General features: G+C 39.1%; 1 protein-coding gene across 1 annotated transcript in view; it reads right to left on the minus strand.

The window, feature by feature from the left end:
• Window positions 1-16233, minus strand: part of TTC39B (tetratricopeptide repeat domain 39B) — a 145480-nt gene that overhangs the window by 93629 nt on the left and 35618 nt on the right. Inside the window, exon 2 of the mRNA XM_036738064.1 lies at window positions 908-942. Coding sequence (XP_036593959.1) covers window positions 908-942 — 35 coding nt within the window. The remainder of the gene's footprint in view (window positions 1-907; window positions 943-16233) is intronic.

Consider the following 16233-nt stretch of genomic DNA (forward strand, 5'->3'; position numbering starts at 1 on the left):
GAAGCCTATGGAGCCCTTCACAGAATCACATTAGTTGCCTATATTTCTAATTGAAGAAATGCTAAGTTTTAGTTAGAGGTGGTAAAAATGAATATGTAATTTTTTTTTCTTGTCCCAAGTTCACAGACCCCCCCCCCCGGAGCTTATACAAAAGCCCCTTAGGATTCATGGACCCCAGGATAAGAACTCTTGATTCAGCCCTACCCCTCTATTTCATGCAAATAAAGAACCTAAAGCCCAGAAAGGCTTAAGGCCACTTGTTCAAAGTCACAAGATGGCACAGAAAGCAGGGACATGATCCCAGGTCACCTGATGAGAACTCAAAATGAAAATAAACCAAAGATGATTCCACATACTTAGGAGAGAAAGGTCACCAAGAAGAGATTTTTACACAAGCTATCTATTTATAAGACAAAATCAAGATTCGGACACAGAAAATTTGGGGAGAAACATGGAAAGTTGTACTTGACATACTTGAGGCTAAAGGAAATGGGAAAACATTAAAAAGAGAGACAAAAAGAAAGGACAGTGCTATTAAAGGGTTTTTCTCTTTCCCTGTAGACAAAATTGAACATGTCCAAATATAGAATAAAAGGATTCTAGCCAAGCAAGACTGTCCTTTCTTTCTTAAGAAAGATATATACCCAAGATTTCTTATACAAAAAATGTAAAAGGCATCTCTCACACTGCTGACACAATAAGAATGATATCTTTCAAAACAATTCTTTGTTTAATTACCACTAGTCTGTAAAGAGGTAGGTCTTAAAACTGTGGATTAGGTGACTATTCCTTCCCAATCCTACCTATACTACCATAGCAACAATTACCATGAGCAAAGGTGGAAATAAACGTATTTCTTATTTAAAGAATCATAAAATTCATTTTTTAAGAAATATGATGTACTTACAATGGAAGGTTTTCAAAGGCATCTTCGAAGGTTTCCTGGAAAAAGAAAACAAATACAGTGGGTTTGCCATAATTAGAAGACACTGGTATTTAACGGTGAGGGGAAAAAAACAATTATTGAGCAAAACTCAGTAATTAAACTGTTTTAATACAAATCGTATTATTGATTACTCAATATCATCACTACTCAATGACTTTTTCCTGGGACCTTACTGGCCAAATACTAAAAACCACTAACATCACATGCATGTATTTAAATATAAAATCATTCTGCCTAGCCATAATTGTGAATGAGCAGGTTTCTCTTCTCATTTCTTTATGGTGTGACATGCACTTTAGATATTCAGAAAGCAAATTTCAAAGCATTCAGAAGATAGGTAAAAGAAGTCAACCCAGGAAGGACAGAAAACTCACAAGACTAAAATTCGGAATACACAAAGGGAAACACCAACAAATAGCAAAATATCAAGTTTTTTAATATGAATTTTCTTTAGATCTTTAAAATATGTTCACAATAACAAAAGTAATATAGTATAGAAGATAGATGGATAGACAGACAGACAGACAGCCTTGAGGCCAGGTCTCTAGTCCCATTTTTGACACACATTGGCTGTTTGAGACCCTGAGTAAATCTTTACTTTTAGTGGGCACGTCAGTACTCTAGGCAACTCTCTAAAACTCTAAGTTGCTGAGAAGCTATCAACTTGCATTGGTTTAGGGAGTTCAAGGTCACCTCCGTAGGTGACCTCCAATGGATGTTATCAATGTCTTGACTAAAATGATGTGCCCAGAATGGAACATCATGCTTCAAATGTGGTCTAAGTGAATAGCACCTTTATTTTAGTGCTTAATGTGGCCCAAGACCACATTGGCTTTATTGGTTGCCATTATAATACATACTGTTAACTCATACTGAGTTTGAGACTCACTAAAATTTCTAGAACTTTTTCCAGACAAAACTGTTATCTAGCCATAACTCCCTATCTTGTACTTGGGTTTGAAAAATCACCTTCAAAAGTATAAGATTTCATATGTATTTTTCATACATTGTATATGTTTACAGGTGTCCCCAAAGTCTTCATACAGTTTTAAAGTTTTGATCTTCACTAAGATTTTTAGTATATGCCATTTTTCATCTTATTCAACTCAAATCAATGTTCTAGCCTGACAAGATCTTTTTGAATCATAATCATATCTTCTGGTGTGTTAGTTTTGAGACATAAGACATAAAAAAAATGTAAGCAGAAATGACAAATGATTTTCCATCTCCCTGGTACATTACTGTACTTAGCATCACCTGTATTTAGTGTGATGTCTAACACACAATTGGTCCTTGATAAATAATACTTGCTCGTTGGTCAAATTCATGTGGTATTTAGGGAAATGATTCTTAGTCTGATTTTATTATCCCCCAAGACGTACAAGTGATTTCTCAAGAGGTATCATAAAATTCATGCTCATTTGCATTAAATTTTTAAATATCACACAGCAGTTTTAAGAAAGAAAAAAAAAGTACAATGTAAAAAATCAAAGATGACCCATGAATTTCTGAATAAGAAAATAATATTCCTGATAAGCACACAACCCATGTCTTTATCCAAGTCACTGATAAAAATGTTAAACAGCATATGGCCAAGCACAAATACCTAGGGCATTCTACCACAGACCTTCCAAGATGACATTTGAATCATTAATAACTTCTCTTCAAATTTAGACATCCAGCCATTTTTTAATCCACATAATTGTAGTATCCCCTAGCACACAGCTCTCCATATTTTCCACAAAAGTAGCATGAGAGACTTTATCAAATCTTTTCCTAAAATCCAGATGAAATGTATCTGCAGCATTCTCTTGGCCTAATAGAACAGTACTCAGTGTATAACTGCAATACTTGGGAAAGACTTAGAGGCTCTACCTGACTATAGGCTCAATATGGATGAACAGTATAGCACAACTGACTCTGTGGTACAAGTCCACTAACTCCTTTGTCAGTCACACATTCTAGGCTTTCCTGCCGCTCGCCTTGTAGTTTGCTTTATACCATTTTAACTTCGCAGAAATTTGTGATCAAGGTCAATCTTTGCTTTATTCCACTTCCCAATTATCAGTACCAATATGTTATTGCAGTAAGTCAGACTGATACATACCTTCCTGCTGCACCAGACTGATCTACAACCTCAAGAGAAAAGACCTTCCTCTGAGACCTTCCTCTGGGGGCAGCTAGGTGGCACACTGAGTAGAACACTAGCCCTGGAGTCAGGAGGACCTGGCCTCAGATGCTTGACACACTTACTAGCTGTGTGACCATGGGCAAGTCATTTAACCCCAATAGCCTTGCCTTCCCCCCTCCAAAAAAAAAAAAAAAAAGACCTTCCTCTGACCGGCCTCCCAGAGGCTACTGGAGCGATTTCCATTTGTGCCAAAAGGCAAATTCCACCTCCTGCTGCCAGGCTGATCTCCCAACCAGGATGTAGAGAACCTCTAGTGCAAAGAGAAGCAACCTTCCCTTTGACTTCAGGCTTTCCACCTCCTGCAGCACCTGTCCCTCGAGGGAAGAAGAAAATCAGTAGGGAGTAGGACTTCCATCACCTGCTGCAGTTTCCTACCTAATCTCCAGCCTTTGGAGTGAAAAGAAATAGTAAAATGGGGTCTCCCATCTGCCCATCTACCTTGTCTCCAGTCCACTTTAGGAAGAGGAATGGCACCTTTTACTCAATGAACACTCTCATACCTGGTTATACTCTATACACCCCAGTGATTCTGAACCCCTGTAGGTCACTACTCAAACCCCATTCCCCATCCACCAGCACCCAATTTCATATTTCCATCCCCCTCAACCTTTCTACCCCAAAGTTCCAATCAAATGCCACTCACTCCTTCTACTATGTCCTCGGGAATGCCCATTCCACAGGAACAAATTTGCCTTCATCCTAAATCTTTTCCTTTCCCACTCCTTCCATCTTCTAGTTTTACTGAAACTTGACTCTCCACTGATGACACAAGCCTCCCTGTGCACCCTTTCTCATTCATTCCTCTCAGCTTACTAATTGAAGCAGGGGAGTTGGAATACCTCTTAGTACCCATTGCCACTTCTAGGTTCTCCCCTTACTTCCATCACTCAGTAACCTCTCCTCCTTTGAGGCTCATGCAATTCATACATTCCCAATCAATATCCTAGTAAGCTGTTGGCTATAGACCTCCAAGTCATTCTCATTCCTTTCTCAAGGGGTTCAGTATCTGTCAATTCGGCACCTGGTACAAATTTTCTCTCTTCTCTAATTTCTACCCTCATATTTGAGGGCTTCAACATTCATACTGACTCTCCCTCAAACACCTTAACCACTCACTTCTTCAACCTAATTGTTCCCCATGACCTGTTGCTCCACCCCACCTCAGCTACACACAAAAATACACACAAAAAGCTTGCCTTTATCTAGAAAGGCACCACCTCCATATTCAAGAATTACAAAATCCCCTTATCTGACCATAATCTATTGGCTTTCCAATTCTCCCTCAGTCTTCCTTTTCCAAATCCTGTGGTTCATCCACACTATGACCTTCAATCCCTTGACCCTTCAGTTCTCTCAGGCCATCACCCCTGCACTAGCAAACAATTTTGTTTGCATCTCCAGGAGTAGCCTGAGTCATTTTTCCATTTAGTTGAGACTTCCTTTTATTTTCTTTTTTATTTATTAGGAGATTGGTATAGTTCTATTCATCCAATAATATATCAATTGATCACTGGACAAAAATTTCACATGTTCAATGCCAATAGTTAAGCTGACAGACAACTGTTTCTCTGACCATTTTCTTTTTTTAATAGTAACATTTTATTTTTCCCCAACTACATGTAAAAACAATTTTTAACATTCTGTTTTTAAGTTTTGAGTTCCAAATTCTATCCCTCCCTTCCCCCTCCCTGAGAGAGCAAGTAATCTTATATGGGTTATACATGTGCAATGTATTTATACATACATGTGCAATATATTTCCATATTAGTCATTTTGTGCAAGAGGAGAAGGAAGGAAGGAAGGAAGGAAGGAAGGAAGGAAGGAAGGAAGGAAGGAAGGAAGGAAGGAAGGAAGGAAGGAAGGAAGGAAGGAAGGAAGGAACGAAGGAAGGAAGGAAGGAAGGAAGGAAGGAAGGAAGGAAGGAAGGAAGGAAGGAAGACAAAGAGCGAGAAAAAATATGCTTCAGTCTGGATTCAGACAACATGAGAGTTCTTTCTCTGGAGGCAGATAGCATTTTTCATCCTAAATCCTTTGGGATTGGGACAGTCCTTTGGGATTGTCTTGGATAACTGTACTGCTGCAAATAGCCAAGTTATTCACAGTAATTCATCACAGAACACTGCTGTTACTGTATACAATGGTCTCCTGGTTCTGCTCACTTCACTTTGTATCAGTTCATGGACATCCTTCCAGGTTTTTCTGAAAATATTCCTGCTTGTCTTTTCTTACGGCACAATAATATTTCATTACAATCATATACCACAACTTGTTCAGCCATTCCCCAACTGAGGGGCATCCATTTCCAATTCTTACCTATCACAAAAAGAGCCGCTATAAAATATTTTTGGACAAATAGGTCCTTTTCTCTTTTTTTGATCTCTTTGGGATACAGACCCAGCAGTGGTACTACTGGATCAAAGGGTATACACAGTTTTATTGCCCTTTGAGCATAGTTCCAAATTGCTCTCCAAAATGGTTGGATCAGTTCACAATTCCAACAACAGTTCATAAGTGTCAGAAGGGGAATACACAGCAATAAAGACTAGGTTTTTATTTTGTTTCACTAATGAGTGGCCATGGCCATAGAAGTCATCACTTAGTAACCAAACTACTGGCAGTGGATTTTCTCTCTTCTTAACTAGGTTGGTCTTCAGACAGCAATTCAATCCTACTCCCATGAGCACACCTGAAACCTTTCCAGCTTGGCCAAACCTGCCAATGCAGGTTTGATTTATTTTTACAGAACTCAGCATCACCTTCACCCAATAAAGAATCTTCAAAGGACTTTTCTGAAGGAAAGAGATAATACTTTCACTTAAAGAAAAGATTACTGTATTTACTAACCTATTTTTCCTTTTACTTCAATAGTTTGAGAAAAATAAAGAAAAAATGTTCTTCATATAATTTTCTTCTTTTTCTTTCTTCTTAGCTAGTCTAAAGTAGGGACTATCCTCCCTAGAGAAGTTTTAAGCAACGTATACAGTATTTTGTTTCTGCCAGGGCAATAAGTGAAACTTTTAAAAAGGCTATTAGTAGCACAGCACCTTTCACAGAATAGGCACTCAAATATTTGTAGGAAGTTTTAGTCCCTGGTTAAAATGGGAACAGGAGAAAGAATTACTTAATCTAAGTGCTAAAAAGGAACTACGATCACCCAGTCCAAACTCTTCATTTTACAGGTGAAACAGATGGCAAAGGCCTGAGACTCAATGACTGCCCAAGGTCACATGGTAAGTTAGAAGCACAGCCAGATTCCTGTGTTCAGTGTTGTTCCCCTCGCTACCACACAGTAAGCCTTCATAATTTATTCCCTGTCAAGCAACCTCCGATCCTCCTCTCTTACTATCTGTTCTTTATCCCAATTTCTTAAGAGGAGTTAAAGGACTACAAGTCTTTTGGATAATTTTGGATAAGAATGGGGGGGGGGGGGGGTGGCGCAGGCTACAGGAGATAACTGCTTCTTCTACTTCATTAAATGTCATAATTACTACAAGATAGTAAAAACGATAGGAGATTCTATTAAAATCCACAAAACATTAACTATTTACCATGAAGAAGGTATCAAGGTATTAAAATATAAAGATGGATGACAGAAGCTAGGATTAGAGATAGAGTTGTTAATCATCTGCATAGAGTGAGAGTGAAGCCAAACAAATAAAATGAAATTGTTAAGAGAAAATGGTGTGGTAGTGGAATGAGGACCATCTATATCTTGCCACTGGACACAGACAGGTCCAGAGGAGAAAGTGAGGCTGGTGATTTTGCACAGCCTTCCTTCACTTAAATCCAACTGATTTACATGTCACAGCATCACCTCCCTGATGTAATGGTCCTCTTCCAGAATAAAGAACAAACAACAAGGGTTCAAATCCCAGCTCACTTCTTTTGTCTTAGACAGAATTGTTTCTTTTGGGAAGTGGTGAGGGTGAAAGTCAAACTGCAAAAGGTTAAGGAATAAGCAGGTAGTAAGCAAATATAGAACACTCCATGCAGAGGTTTAGCAGAAAACAGAAAGAAAGAGTAGATGATAGATAATTTGAAAGGGCAGCAATGTCAAGGGAAAGTATCTGGGGACAGTGAGAAAGACCTGAGTTTATCTACACACTCAAGCAAAAGAGCTAGTAAATAGGAATGATCAAAGGTGAATTAGACAGAAGCCGAGATGGCAGAGCAGTAGGAAGCAGTACCATGAGCTCTCTCCCACCAAAAAAAAAAAAAAAAAAGAAAGAAAGAAAAAATCCTCCAAACAGATCTAGAAAATGAACTAGATCAAATCCTAACAGGGAAAATCTAAGAAAAAGTCCAAGTCATTTTTCCAGCTTAAGTCAGCAAAAGGGAGGTAGGGAGGCAGCAAAAGGTATCGAACACCCCAGTAGAACTCTAGAGCTCTAGAAGAGGTTGTGTACCAAGGCAAGAGGATGTCCTAAACAGATTAAGGGAGGGATTATTCCTAAGCAAAACAAACTGCAAATGTACAGAAATATCCATAGCTCTTTTTGAGGTGGCAAAGAATGGAAATCTGAGGGAGCTCATCAATAGGGGAATGGATGAACAAGACAGTATATGAAGGTGATGGAATCCTACTGTGCTATAGGAAATGATGAAGGGGATGATTTCAGAAAAACCTTTAAAGATTTATATGAACTGATATAGAGTGAAGTGAAAAGAGCAAAGAAAAAATTTATACATCAATATTATAGTACAAGCAGTGTTGAAAGAATTAAGGATCAGCATAATAAACAACCAGAATTCTAAAGGATTAATGATAAAACATGCTACTAACATCCAAACAAAAAAGGAAAGAATTCAGAGTGCAAAATGAGACATACATACATATATATAATATATATACATACACACACATACATATATACATATACATATACATATACATATAGGACATGGCCAATGTGGGAAATTTGTTTTGCTTGACTACACATTTATAATGGGCTTTGCTCATTCTCAAGGCAGGGGATGACATTCCAAGCATAGGTTAGCTTCAGTAAGAAGGCAGACTGCCTCTTCCTCAAAAACAAATAGAAAGGAGAAAAAGAGAGGGTACTAAAAGATTTTGAGGTATAGAGGAAGGATAGAAGTTCACAAATGATCTAGATTATAATCAGCTATCACTGGTTGCTGTATAATTCTGGATTAGCCATTTGTTATTTAGTAGACATGGTTGAGGATCTTAAAGACTACTCTAAATCTGGGGCAGCTAGGTGGCACAGTGAGTAGAGCACCAGCCCTGGAGTCGGGAGGACCTGAGTTCAAATCCAGCCTCAGACACTTGACACATACTAGCTGTGTGACCTTGGGCAAGTCACTTAACCCCAATTGCCTGGACCTCACCCCTCCAAAAGGAAAGAAAAAAAAGGAAGAAAGAAAGACTACTCTAAATCTAAAGGCGGGGTGGAGATGAACCACATGCATATATTTACATCACTCTGGCCATGTTTTCGAGGATAAGAGTACAGTGGGAGAGGTAAGATGACAAAAACAATGGAAATATATGGTATTCACAGCAATAATTCCTTATCTAGTTTTATTCTATATAAAAGAATCCAAGTGATAACCAAAAATTCATGTTCATTTGTCTTAAATTTTTTCCAAGTTCATGGTATATGGCGCAAAAGAGGAGGGGAGAGAGAGAGAGAGAGAGAGGGGGGGGGGGAAAGAAAGAAAGAAAGAAAGAAAGAGAGAGAGAGAGAGAGAGAGAGAGAGAGAGAGAGAGAAAGAAAGAAAGAGAGAGAGAAAGGAAGGAAGGAAAGAAGGAAGGAAGGAAGGAAGGAAAAAAGAAAGAAAGAAAGGAAGGAAGGAAGGAAGAAAGAAAGAGGGAAAGAAAGGTATGATGCAAATGTCAAATATGAGCCACAAATCCCAAATGAGAGCACTTCCCTCAGGAAGTCATTATCCTCTACATTTGTTATTCCCCAACTTTCTCAGACATTATTAAGGCAGCCTTATCCTCTACAACTTACCTCTAGCGTATTATTCTCCTCAATAGCTAACTCCACAAAGTTTTGTGATAAGCTGCCACATGGGTCTTTATAGTTGTCCATTTTATGAGATCAATCAACTAGAAGACGTGCTAACGGACCTTTTTACTTGAATAAGCTATCCCTGATCCGATGTCCCTCAGCCTTCCACTCCAGCCTTCACTAAACATTCCGCTGCCTCTTCAACAATAAAGCTGTGGATTTAGAATAACAGAATCAAAGAACCCTAAGGCTGTAAAGAATGTTGAAAGGTCATAGAGTCTATTGATCACTTTTGCATTTGGCCACACTTGAACTATACACAACTAAATTTATCTACTTTTTAATCAGGAAGATGGAGGACATTCTATCATTTCTCCAGAATTAAAAGCAGCACAAATTTCTGAGAAGTAGCCTAGCATACTACAGAGATACATTCTGCAATCCTGGCTTCAATCCTGGTCTCTGACATGTACTAGCTGAGTCACTTAGTCTCACGGTGCTCAAGCCACCTCTCAAACCATAAGTGGTAAAGAAGGTGTCTGCTTGTCCTAGTAAAATGTCTCATCTGACAGTTCCTTTCACCAAGGAAATCAGAGGTCCAGTGCCCATCAATCAACTAAGTGCCTATGATGTACCAGGCCCTATCCTACAGCCCATGAATAAAAGCACAAAGAATGAAACAATCCCTAGTTGCAAGGAGCCTACATTCTAATGAGGGAATCAGCAATTACGTATACAAACATATAAGGTATAAAGATAAAGTGAATAAATATATCATTCAAATATAAGGTAGTTTGAGAAGAAGGCCACCAGTAGTCAAGGGGACCAGGAGAGGATTCATGCAGATGATGGTACCTGAGCTGCATCTTAAGGGAAGAGAGAACCTCAGACTCAGAGGCAGGAAGAAGAGGGACTAAAATATAACACCCTCTGTGTGGAGCATTCTTCATGTGGATCAGAGAGAAAACCAGCTTGATCGGATTGCCAAGTACCAGGCAGGGATGAGGGCGCGGTGGGGGTTGGGGGGGGCGTGGTGCTAACTTTGAATAAGTGTGGAAAGTTAAGTAGAAGTCAAGTGGTGGAGGTTTTTTTATGCTAAAACGAGGAGTTTATATTTTATCCTTTAGGAGTTCTTAACATTTTTTATGTCACGGATCCCTTTGGAAGCCTGGCGAAACTAAGGGACACCTTTTCATAATAATGTTTTTCAAAAAATAAAATAAAATATATAGGATTACAAAGGAGACCAATTACATTGCAATAAAGATGTCATTTTTTTCTTATCCAAGTTCATTGGCCTCTTGAAATCTGTCCATGAGCCCCAGATTAAGAACCCATAACCTAGAAGAAAGGGTATGTAGTTAAGAAATTTGTGTGTTTTGCATGTATGTGCCCTAAAATGTTACATAAATATAAATTGGTTGAAAAGATTTTGAGCGTCACAATCATCTGTATTGTTGTTGTTGTTCAGTTGTTTCAGTTATATCCAACTCTTCATGACCCCATTTGGGGTTTTCTTGACAAAGATCCTGCACTGGTTTGCCATTTACTTCTCCAGCTCATTTTACCAATGAGGAACCGAAGCAAAAAGGTTGAGTGATTTCCCAGGGTCACACAGCCAGCAAATGTCTGAGGACACATTTGAACTCAGGACGATGAGTCTTCCTGACTTCAGGCCCATCACTCTATCCACTGTGCCATCTAGCTGCCTTTCATCAAATATGAAAGCCTTCTTGTGACCCAAGGCAGCTGGTGATACAGCTGATAGAACAGTGGGCCTTGAGTCAAGATGTCCTGAGTTCAAATCCAGCCTCAGATAATTACTAGTTATGTGATCCTGGGCAAGGCACTTAAACTTCCTCAGCCCCAATTTCCTCAACTATAAAATGAGAATAATAACAGCACCTACTTCACAGTGTTTTTGTGAGGATCAAAACAAATGAAATAATATTTATATTTTTAAAGACTCTGAGTCCTACTCTATCTGCTATAAATGAGGCAGTATTTATAAAAAGCGTAGCACCTAGTACATAGTACCTAGCACACAGAAGGCACTATATAAATGCTTATTGACACCCTCTTCCCACCTTCCCCCTCCCTCTTCCCATTACTCTCCTATGTTACCATCTTATCTCTCCTACCTCCTTGTTAATGCCAGCCTTCTAAGAAGAATCTACACTTCCTATTTCCACTTGTTCCCTATCTTTGTTATTCCCCAACTTTCTCAGACCTCAACCTTTTTGATCTCTCCACAGCATTTGCTAACTGATGCTACCAAACAACAAATGCCCTCTTTTCTGATACCCTCTCTTCCCATGGCTTTGTGTGACCCAGGCTTCTTCTACTTTCTGCCTGATCCTTCCCCACAATTCCGCAAATTCATCTTTTCTTACCATCTCTTTTGTGCAAGCCACCCCTCCAGCCATGCCCAAAACAAGCTCACTCCCACACCACATCACAGCTCCTGAAGAAAGCCTTCCCTTCTTTCAGTACCTCGTTCTGGGGTTACCACCTCCATGATGCCCGAGGATCTTTGATGGGGTGCTACACTTCCCCTTAGCCTCTGCTTGGGTGCCTGTGCCTGAACTCCAGTTCTAAAATCACATCTCTCCCTAGCTTCAAAGCATTGGCCCTAGCAGTCTCTCTCTCTAGCTAAAGGGCAGCATGCCCCAAAGTTATCTCTGCTTCTTCCTCAATAAGAAGCTATGCCCAATTATAGATTGATTCTGGATGATATGCTGAGTCTAACATATATCCTAGACATAATCAAATGTTATACTCCCTTACATTAATCTTGTCTAACAAGACACATGATGGAGTCCACCTGGATATTCCCAGTCAGCCATGAACTTTTGGTGACTTAGTGACCAGCAAAAACCACACCTCCTCCTAGTCCCCCACCCCGGGCTATTTCCCAATGAACTCCGGGTAAGATACCTGCGCGGTAGACACAAAAAGTGCATGTTCCTTTAAGAACTGACCAGCCCTTAATCACGCCTTAACCACTCCCTAATCCCACCCCAAAACACCTAATTGACAGGTTTCATCCCTAAATCTTGTACTTAAACTTTCCCTGTAGCCCTGTGTGGTTGCAGGTTTCCTAAGTTATTTACATAAAGCGTAATAAATCCTTGCCTCCTTGATTTAAAGAAGGCTTGGGTCAGCAAATTCATTCCAGGCGACCTGGGAGCTTTGGTTTGGGATTCTTACATCCCTGGGGTTCATTGCTCCCTCAATATCTTCATATCTCTCTGGACCTCCCTCATAAATTCCACCATCATACAAGTTTAAAATGGCCTGTGTGTGACCTGTCTCATCCTCAGTTACTGAGCCTCAGATTCCCCCTGCGATGAATGATGAAGGGTTTGGGCTAGAAGAATGTTGAGGTCCTTCCTGTCTCTCTCTCTACCTTACAAACCTATGAAGAAGCAGTATTTCCATACCAAGTCATTGCCATTCCACACTTTGTTCTTCTGTCTCATCAATTCTTATTTTTGCTGGTCTCAGAGAATGAAGTAACAAGTACATACTGTTGTCGATAACTAGCTCAAATACCTTTCACAGCATGGTTCCTACGTTCAGAAAGAACCTGCCATTCAGAAATCTTGCTCAGAATGTATTACAGCCAGCCACCTTCCATGGCACTGGAACAGAACACTCAGTTATATGTTTCCTGACAGTGTTAGCTTTTTTATCTTTATACAAATTAAGTAAAAGAACCTTTTTACACCTGGGAACCTATATTCCCTAAATGCTTTAAAAAAAAAAAAAAGAGGAAAGGGGAGAACTGACTCAGAAATCAAACAATAACAATTATTCTCTTCAAGTAACCTATAATAAATTTTTCACACACTCAAAGAGTTCTGATACCAAAGGTTATCTCATTTAAAATACTTGCTGAACAACTTAGACTGACAGAAAGTAACTGGGCTCCTATCAGTCAACAAGCATTTACTGAACATCCACTATGTGCCAGCAACTATGCTAAGCCCTAGACACAAAGAAAAGAAAAATAATCCCTGCACTCAAAAACTTGCATTCTTGCTGGACTTGTGTTTCATTTTCCATTCTGTGGAATCCAGAGAATACTGGAGGTCAGTACCTTCTCTGCAATCTAGTCTGAGAGAGCTGCCTAGGGCATAGACAGGTTAGGCAAGTCACTTGCTCAGGGTCACAAAGCCAGTAGTGTCAGAGTGAAACTTGGACCCAGAACTACCTGGTTCCAAGGCTGGTTCTCAGATCCCCTAAGCCTCTTGCAGAGAGACATCATGTAAACAAAGAAGTACATACAAGATATACACACAAAGTCAATGGATGTTAACAGTAAAAGAAGAGGCTCTCATAGCTGATACATACTAATAGCTAATACGGAAAGTGACATTTGAGCTGAGTCCTAAAGAATGCTAGGGACTCTAAGAGGCAAAGAGTAAAAGGGGGAGCAGAAATTAATCCTCACATTTCCAAGAAATAAAAAATTCACAACAAGCAAGAGGTTTGCCTTTCAAGATTTAATTCAACAAATACATTTTTCTCTTTTTTGGTCAGGACTTATGGGTTTCATCAGTACCGAAACTCCCTCTACAATGCAGGCAATTGTTCTGCAACTTACAATCTTAAAAAATTATTTAAGGCACTGATGTATTAAGTGACTTGTTTGAGTCATAAGAACCAGTCTTTTTCAGAAGTGGCACTTAGGCCTATGCCTTGACTCTGTCTGAGTCCCACTCTTAGCTGCCACAACTGTGAACTATAACTGACAAAGATGATTGTGGTATACAAACTTAATCTATGGACTATTGAGAAATATCATTAACTGTGATGCTGGAAATATAAGTAAATAGTCTCTGTCCTCAAGAAACTGGCATTCTTTTGGAAAGAACAAGATGTATATATTTTATATTATATATATATTACATACACACACACACACAAAACAATGTATATACTAAATATGTTTTTACAAGATAAATACAGTTCCAACAACCTATTATCTAAACCTTCACCTCCTTTTCACCTTAACTAATCTGTTCCCAAAAAACTACAAAGGACAGATATCAGAGCTGCCAGATACAATACTTTCATCTTTTTTATAAGGAGTGAAAAAAAATACTGTTCCAAAATATTACTATAGAAGGAAAATAACTTCTCAATGTGACTTCTTAGAATCAGAATTTAGAGCTGAAGGCACATAGATACTGTGCATTATTTATATTGCAATAAAATACCATACCTATCAAATTGGAGCAGAAGCTGATGAATATCTTTTCCCCCAAAGCTAATTGCAGATTAGTATGAAGAGGAATCTGGAAGGCTGATCTAAGTAGGGCTGATAAGACAGCTACAGAGTTCTACAGCCTTTAAACTCAGCCAGGGAAGTCCTTGCCAGGTCATACTTTAAGAGTCCTGCCACTTTTATAGTTCTCTTTGTCCCTTTTCAACAAATAGTTCTTTACCTTCCATATTCCACCCACCATATCCTAACAACAGTTTCCACTTGTGACTTTTTTTAGATTGTTTATTTATTTTGTGTTTTTAGTTTTCAGCACTGATTTTCACAAGAGTTTGAATTACAAATTTTCTCCCCATTTCTACCCTCCTGCCCACTCCAAGATGGCATATATTCTGGTTGCCCTGTTCCCCAGTCAGCCCTCCCTTCTGTCACCCTACTCCCCCCCAAACCCTTTTCCCTTACTTTCTTGTAGGGCAAGATAGATTTCTATGCCCCATTGCCTGTATATCTTATTTCCTAGTTGCATGCAAAAACTTTTTTTTTTTGAACATCTGTTTTTTAAAACTTTGAGTTCCAAATTCTCTCCCCTCTTCCCTCCCCACCCACCCTCCCTAAGAAGGCAAGCAATTCAATATAGGCCATATAAATATCATTATGTAAAACCCTTCCACAATACTCATGTTGTGAAAGACTAACTGTATTTTGCTCCTTCCTATCCTATCTCCCTTTATTCAATTTTCTCCCTTGATCCTGTCCCTTTTCAAAAGTGTTTGCTTTTGATTACCTCCTCCCCCATCTGCCCTTGCTTCTATTGTCCCCCCTTTTTTATCTCCTTCCTCCTTCTTTCCTGTGGGGTAAGGTACCCAATTGAGTGTGTATGTTATTCCCTCCTCAGGTCAAATCCTATGAGAGCAAGATTCACTCATTCCCCCTCACCTGCCCCCTCTTCCCTTCCTACAGAACTGCTTTCTCTTGCCACTTTCATGTGAGATAATTTACCCCATTCTATCTCTCCCTTTGTCCCTCTCTCAATACATTCCTCTCTCATCCCTTAATTTGATTTCATTTTTTTAGATATCATCCCTTCATATTCAACTCACCTTGTGCCCTCTGTCTCTCCATATGTATATTCCCTTCAGCTACCCTAATACTGAGGTCTCATGAATTATACACATCATCTTTCCATGTAGGAATGTAAACAAAACAGTTCAACTTTAGTAAGTCCCTTATGATTTCTCTTTCTTGTTTACCTTGTCATGCTTCTCTTGATTCTTGTGGTTGAAAGTCAAATTTTCTATTCAGCTCTGGTCTTTTCACTGAGAAAGCCTGAAAGTCCTCTATTTTATTGAAAATCCATATTTTGCCTTGGAGCATATGCTCAGTTTTGCTAAGTAGGTGATTCTTGGTTTTAATCCTACCTCCACTGACCTCCAGAATATCATATTCCAAGCCCTTTGATCCCTTAATGTAGTAGCTGTTAGATCTTGTATTATCCTGATTGTGTTTCCACAGTACTCAAATTGTTTCTTTCTGGCTGCTTACAATATTTTCTCCTTGATCTGGGAGCTCTGGAATTTGGCGACAACATTCCTAGGAGTTTTCTTTTTGGGATCTTTTTGAGGAGGCGATAGGTGGATTCTTTCAATTTTTATTTTACCCTCTGGCTCTGGAATATCAGGGCAGTTTTCCTTGATACTTTCTTGGAAGATGATATCTACGCTCTTTTTTTGATCATGGCTTTCAGGTAGTCCAATAATTTTAAAATTGTCTCTCCTGGAGCTATTTTCCAGGTCAGTGGTTTTTCCAATGAGATATTTGACATTGTCTTCCAATGTGTTTTATAATATCTGTTTTATAATATCTTGATTTCTCATAAAGTCACTAAGCT

This window comes from Trichosurus vulpecula, chromosome 9, assembly GCF_011100635.1.
Source record: "Trichosurus vulpecula isolate mTriVul1 chromosome 9, mTriVul1.pri, whole genome shotgun sequence".
In the NCBI taxonomy this organism is placed as follows: domain Eukaryota; kingdom Metazoa; phylum Chordata; class Mammalia; order Diprotodontia; family Phalangeridae; genus Trichosurus; species Trichosurus vulpecula.